Genomic DNA, 7,419 nt, shown 5'->3' with positions numbered 1-7,419 from the left:
GCTTACTCACTTATGTCTACACTCTCTTTGCACCGAGGACCTGCATTCACTTCTTAGTGCTTTTTCCATTTGCTTATTGCAAAACGGCTTCTCTATTTCATTTAAATCACTTAAAAAAAAACCCCACCACCTATGAAATATTACCATAGTATTGCAATAGAAATTAATTTTACAATGCCTCAGGTTGTGCATTAAGTCTGAATTACTTTGTTTATAGTTACTCCTCTAAGCAAAAACCAGTAGGCAAAGGAGTACCTGTTTGTTAGAGTACTAACCACATAAGCAGTAACTATTGCACAGGCAGATGCCTTGGCTGATTGTGCTTCAGTGCAGCACGCTCATTCTGGTCTCTCCTATTAGGGCTACAGGAAAAGTTTTATCTGTGTCTGAGTTTTGTTACTATTCCAAAGAAGCAACATAAGCAAGGGATTTAAGTCAGACATTTTCTTTACGTTTTGATATATTACAAAGATAATACTAAATCAGTTGCAGTAGTCAAAATGTATTTTGTTATTTCCCTGACCTTTTCCCGCACTTCCTTCCTGAAATCACTGTAAATGACTGCGACTGCAGGTGTCCAGTTTACATAGCAGCAGCCAGGGTGTCAGCAATCAAAGTTTATTTAAAATAGAATCATAGAATGGTTTGAGTTGGAAAGGACCTCAAATCATCAAGTTCCACCCCCCTGCCATGGGCAGGGACACCCTCCACTAGCCCAGGTTGCTCAAAGCCTCATCCAGCCTGGCCTTGAACACCTCCAGGGATGGGGCATCCACAGCTTCTCTGGGCAACCTGTTCCAGTGCCTCACCACCCTTACAGTGAAAAATTTCTTCCTAATATCTAATATAAATCTACCCTCCTTCATCTTATGCTGAAATACTTTACATACTTTATATACTTTAAATACTTCACAGATTCATAGGCTCAAAAAATCTCATCCTTGAGTGTTTTCTTCCAAATCTTGTACTCCATCTTAAATCCTACTTCCTAGACACCACTTTTCCTCTTAAAGTTTATACTTTTTTATTACTCTTCTTTTGCCTCCTCATGTTTTTATCCATCTCATATCTTTCACCAGCCTACTTCAGATTACAAAATATAATTTGCAAACTTTTGCTAATCTATTTTGTTCCATCTCAATACATCCATCACTTATTTTTCACATTTTAAACCTATTTGTGTTTAAGGTAATCATAAATAGGAGTACACAACATCTTTATTCAGCTACCTTTTTATTTTAAAGGACTCATGCCTGCTGCTTTCCAACCTGTGTACTGTGCTACAAAGCATGGTGTAATTGGATTCACACGGTCAATAGCAGTAAGTATGTGTTTTTTAAAACAGTATCACCAGCTCCTTGGGAACATACTAAGTTTCTTATGTTCCCTCTCTATTGTAACACAACTGGAATGAATTTTCTTAAAGAAAACCAAGTGTCTGAAGCAGTGAAGGTTCCCTCCTTTCACAAAGGGAATCCAAAGATGGAGTAAGGCATGTATGTGTTCATGACTGATTTCAGGTTTTAGAAGCATGGAAGAAAGATGTTGCAAAGTAATTTAAGAACAGTGGGAGGAACCCAAAAGTCAAATTCTATCCAAGCTTTAAAAATACGTTCCATAACTCCATCCCAATCATTTAACATTTTGGTTTCCTTATTTTAAGTCAGTTTGATAACTTTTTAAAAATTATAAGTAGGCACAAAACTGCAAAAAAAAAAAAAGTGACTTGAACATAAGAATGTTTACCATTATTTATTCTTACCAACTATTAATACACTGAAAATGCAAAGTGTATTCAGGATGGGACGTTCGATGTTTTATGACCATATAGTAAGTATTAGCCTCTGACTCCAAAACTTTCTAGTTAAACTGAAGAAGCAGTAAGATAAAATAACTTTGAGGAAGCAAATATGATTAAATTTTCATAGGCTAAACTTAAAGATAGTCTACTCATATAAGAGTTCCAATCTAATTTCCAGAATAAAGTACCTTAAATGATAATTTGGATAGTTTAGACATATCTTATGCCCCCATGTCCCACTTGAATAACTTATTTTTTAGATTAACCTAAACAGATTAGTATGTATAAGTGTTGCATATAACATATTAGCCACAGTATGAGCCTGACACCTGGTTTTCCATTTTTGTTTTCTCGTGGTAATATAAACATCACCATCTAAGTTCAAAAATAAAGGTTATTCTAGAAAATTGGAGGAAATAATGTCTCTATGGAACATGAGAATGCTGAGGAAAAAAAGAATAATAAACACAGCCGATCACTGAATTTACCAGGAAAGGCAGTACAGCTTAACGTTGGGCAGGTATGACACAAAACATCTAGGACTTCAGTTTCTTTTCTTCTCCAGTCGAAAAGGGCAGGCTATCGCATTACAAAAATGACATGAGATTTGCATAATACCCAAAAGGACTCCTGATAAATGTTAAAATAAATAGAATTCAGTGTTGAACAGTTATGGTTATTCTTGGATATATCATGTATAGTTCATAAATTCTGTGCTAAAAAGTTCACCCAGCATTCAGCATATGCCTGGATGCTGATCAGACCTCTTTGCTATACACATCCATCGGTAGCACCACAAATGAAAGGTCCTGCCATTCCCAGAACAATTTGTGCTGCTTGCTTTCGTCATGTTCCCGAACTACTTCCTGAAAAAAATCCTGCCTCTTTCCTGGAGTTCACAGGGACTTTCCTGTGGAGATGCTCAGTGATAGATTCGTCCCTTGGCAGAGACAACAGAGCAGCTGGCAAGGTTTAGCTTTACAGTTCTAGGGGTAAAGAACAAATCCTATTTCTGTTGATGTGAGGGAGGTAAATACCATCTCAGAGTTAAATCTTGATTTGATTTCATATAGTTTTCTTTTAATAAGCAAGTTCTTATATTTGGGAGATATTTTTTACTTGGTTTTGCTTCTGAGAGTTATATCATCACCCTAGAATACTGTTGACATGCCAAGAGTACTTATAACAAACATATAAGAAAAAACAGCTGCATGGAAAAAAGTGTTGATTTCTTGTAGAATTGTTCTCTCAAGAAAACTTTTTTTTTTCTAGTAATCTAGGATGATTACTAGACAAAACATGCTCCAAACTTAGCTGCTGAAACAAAACAATCAGTAATAACAAAACTTGCTTACCAAGCAAGGCTGAAAAGTACTTAGTGGTAAATCTCATTATTTGAAAAATTACTTGCACAATACTGTTTTAAAATGTTGGTAACTAATTCCTTTTTCTCTTTTCTAGTTAGCTGCTAATATGGAAAACTACGGTGTAAGACTCAACACAATTTGTCCAGGATTTGTCAACACACCAATTCTTCAGTCAATAGATAAAGAAGAGAATATGGGACAATACTATTCATATAAAGATGAGATCAAAAATATGATGCAGTTCTATGGTGTGATGGAGTAAGTCAAGTCAGATACAGTGTGTTTCTGATCTCTGTTGATGAAGAAAAAGCAAACACAACAGCACTTTCAGCAAAATTAAAATAAAAGGGAAATGCTGCCTCAGATAGAAGCCTATCAAATGTGTTAACCTACATACAAGGAACAAATGGCAGATATTTAAGGTTATCTTAAGAGTATCACCTACATAGTGATATTTCCCTGTATGCATTCCCATTTCCCAGCAAAGTGCAAACCAAATTCCCAAGTTAAAGATGGTGTATAAATTTTTAATAGTCCTTGGAGTTCTTCCATAAATTTGTTTAATCAAACTTGTTATGAGATACAGAGTATATAATTTGTATTGAATTTCCACAAAATGTGCAAGTGAACCAAGACAAAAATCAGACCAAGAACTGACAAAACTGTACTAAGTTCATAAGCACACCGTAGCAACAATAGTGGATCAAATCAAAGAGTTACCTAGCCCATTGCACTATTGCCAAAAAAGGCCAAAAGCAGACAGGTGGGAAAGATTGCAACAATACACAATCACATAGCAATCACAAATGTGAACAAGAACAATCACATAAAGGGATAATTTTTTTAACAATTTCTTAGTCTCTAACAATTAGCTGCTCAGATCCTTCTGCACAAAGGAAATAGTATGACTGTTGCTTTGCCCACGCTTTTTCATATGTAAAATATATTGCACTTACTGACAACAGCAAACTGCATGTGACAAAGTTCTCCTTATGCTAACTTGTACGTCAGTCCTACTTACAGAAACAGGATAAATCAACAGCAAAGCGCTGCAGAGGATTGTGTAAGGATTACTTCTGTCCATTGCCCTGACAGAGAAAACTTTGATATGAAGCCCAGTGGCGGCTGGATGTCCACAGGGATTCAGCAGTAACTAGAGCAAACAAATGATGATTTGTAAAACTGCCGCTTTACATTGTATGTCCTGATTGAAGAGACTGAATATCTCTCCTGAATGACTCATATCACCTCTGCTTTTCTTGAAAATAAATTTGTTCAAATACCAGATTGTTTAATTTTCAGGGTGTATAGATTCACATTAAGTTTCTTTACTTGTCCTTTTCACGTGTTCTATTGCATCATGACTCTGAAAAAAACTTTTTTTTTTTTTCCAGCCCATCGAGAATTGCTGAGGGACTGATAACAATAATCGAAGATGATACTCTAAATGGAGAAGTTATGAAGATTACAGCATCCCAAGGGATTCATTTTCAACAATACAGCCAAACACCTTTTACATCATCAAAGAGATAAATAATTGCTTTATGCTAAATATTTTTGCCTTTTCTTAAATATAAAAAATTTTGAAAAGAGTAATTTTTGGAAAAAAAGGTGAGTGTTATATCTAGAGCAGTGACAGTGTTTAAACATTCTCATCCTAATAACAGAGAGATGGACAAGAAAATCTGTTGTGGGAAGATGTTACCATCCTATTTGATTCTCTGAGCAATAACAATAGTATTTATTCAGTAAAATAAACATACTGCTCTCAAGATTTTAAATTATGTAGTAAGAGGGCCAGTTTTTTCCTTTTGGTTGTTCTGATCTATGTATTCCAAGCCTATTTTGGTGGACCTGACGGATTTTGTATAATTCTTTTCACTGTTGTGTCTACTTATTTACCTCTTGAATTCTTAAGACAAGGAATTCAATTCAGGAATCTAGAACCCAAATATATCTATAAAGAGTTAACAATTTACTTTTCCTTAGGAAATGTAAAATAGAACAAGAGGCAAAATTCTCTTTCCTCATTTATATATGCAACTGAATATGTTGCATATCACACAAGAAAGTATAGGATTTTATCTTCTTGGATTTTAGCTATTTATAAAATAGTTCAGAAACATTTTTGTTTTCTTTTATAGATATATATATATACATATATATATAAAAGAATGTTCTCTCTGTAGATAGAAGTATGAATACTTTGTCATTGATTGAAATGTGTACTTATTCATTAAATCTCATTTTCTAAATCTTTAAATCTAATTTCTTGCCTTGATTGATTAAAACTCAATTAAATCCTGAATAATCTGTTTTTTTTAATGTTTTGTACATGTCCATTTTGGTATTACAATACATTTTCTTAGATGAAGCATGTTGTCATAGAATCATAGAATCATACAGTGGCAATGAAAATAAAAAATAAGCTTCCTACCTCCAGAGTGCCACTGAACTTTCTGAATCCAGGTCGATCCCCAGCTACAGTTATGAAACCAACCTTGGTACTCTGTGGGTTACATGCCTGACAAAAATAATTTTTTACATGGTAATTTATTTATGCTCATAGCATAAGCAGATTTAATAACTCCTGGGAAAGCTGCGAAGAGTTAATGTTTACCCTTGTTAGGAGTACTGAGTTTAATTTCACTGATGTAAGCGTTGTTTTTTTCAGCATTGTAACTGAGGGTGGAAACACTAGTATTTACCTTCTGTGGAAGTCAGGGAGTAATAAGACTGCGGGAAGAAGAAAAGCAGCAGACACACATACCTTGAATTACTCATCATTCTCCCCCTGCCTCCATTTTTGGCTATGTTAACACTATTTTTAAAGCCTATTTTGAACACACACATGATGCTAGCCACACCATCATCATCCCTGAAAGCATCTGTATATCCCTCTGGACTAAAAACTACTATCTGATTCGATGGTATAAATTTCTATTTTTGTCTCATTAAAATCAGAGCAATTCCTAATACATGACAGACTAGTGCAAAAGATGCGATATAAACTTCAAGTCAGTATGCTTCTTTATTTAGGTCCTAACACTAATAATTTACTCTGCTTGTCTCCTTGTTAAACAGTATTTTAATGTAATTTATAAACAAGGGAAGGTTTAATAATAATGATAGCATATGCAAACTATGTAACTAGCAAACACCACATTAAGATGGTAACACAGCAACTTCTCTTAATAACATACTTCAAATATCAATGGGAATATTGTAAATGTCAGTACATATATTGATGATATATTGTTGCCTTGACTGCTTTTGTTCATCTCTATTCCTTGTTGCCCCAAAAGAAAGACTGTTAAACAGGGAGGGTTGAGTTTTTCGAGGGATCAATGAAAAAAATATATCATTTAAGAATGTTAATAATAAAAGGCAAGAAGTCCAATGTATGCTTCCTGGAGCAAGAAGAACAGAAAAAATATAAAGTTAATTAGAGCCAATCACTTTAAATATTGCACAATTAACTTGTGGTATTGCACTGGTACAAAATTCTAATTCTGTGAATTGGCAGTATACTAAGAATGGATTCCATTTATGTGATATATCAATAGTCACACAAGACAAAATTAGATTAATAAAATATGCAATTAGACTCCAGGACACTTGGAAAATCTGAGGCTGTATCTGCGAAAGAATTAAAACCATATCTTTCTTGTATATATAGGTCTTGTGTTCTGGATTATTTTTGTAGCTCAAAAACAGATGCTTTTAAACCAAAGTCATATAGCAAACATCATGAAAGGTAGAGACTGCATTCACTTCCATCTGATAATCCAATAAGGAAGTCTCAGAATGCAATATATGCTCATTTGCTCAAATAAATATTTATACTATGATAAATCTCAAATTATTAGCACATCTGGAACTCACTGAAAGAAACAAGGAAGTAATAATGAAGTAAAACTCTTGACAAAAAATTTAATAGGAAAAAAAGCCACCAAATTTCTAACTTTTAATTTAAAAAAAATGCCCCAAACCAAAATATTACAGTTTTCCAGTTTCAGTTAGTCTAAAATACATTTGAGGGTTTTATCTGCACAGGAACAACAAGTCCTAAACATGTTTTGTAAAGGTTTCCTGTAAGACTTCCCCCCAAACTTTGGAAGTCTTCCAGAAAGCAAGAAAAAGAGCTTATGTTTGATTTACAGATAGAAACACTCAGAGAAGCAGTAGGTAGAAAGACGAGTTAAAGGGAGAAAGTGAGTCTCACTTCTGCACAAAGATTGTTTTGAAACT

At 34.2% G+C, this 7,419-nt stretch overlaps 1 protein-coding gene across 1 annotated transcript; it reads left to right on the top strand.

Moving 5' to 3' along the window:
- Positions 1-1,244: 1,244 nt before the first annotated feature.
- HPGD (hydroxyprostaglandin dehydrogenase 15-(NAD)) lies at positions 1,245-4,701 on the top strand (the record flags this gene model as incomplete). Its single annotated transcript, XM_010080936.1, has 3 exons — positions 1,245-1,321; positions 3,263-3,426; positions 4,563-4,701. Coding segments are annotated over 3 exons (380 nt in total), but the record flags the coding sequence as incomplete, so codon positions are not given.
- Between the last annotated feature and the right edge of the window lie 2,718 nt (positions 4,702-7,419).

This window comes from Pterocles gutturalis, unplaced genomic scaffold (assembly GCF_000699245.1).
Source record: "Pterocles gutturalis isolate BGI_N339 unplaced genomic scaffold, ASM69924v1 scaffold51019, whole genome shotgun sequence".
NCBI classification, from domain to species: Eukaryota; Metazoa; Chordata; class Aves; order Pterocliformes; family Pteroclidae; genus Pterocles; species Pterocles gutturalis.
The sequence above is the reverse complement of the archived record's forward strand: the minus strand, read 5'-3'. Positions and strand labels throughout refer to the sequence as shown.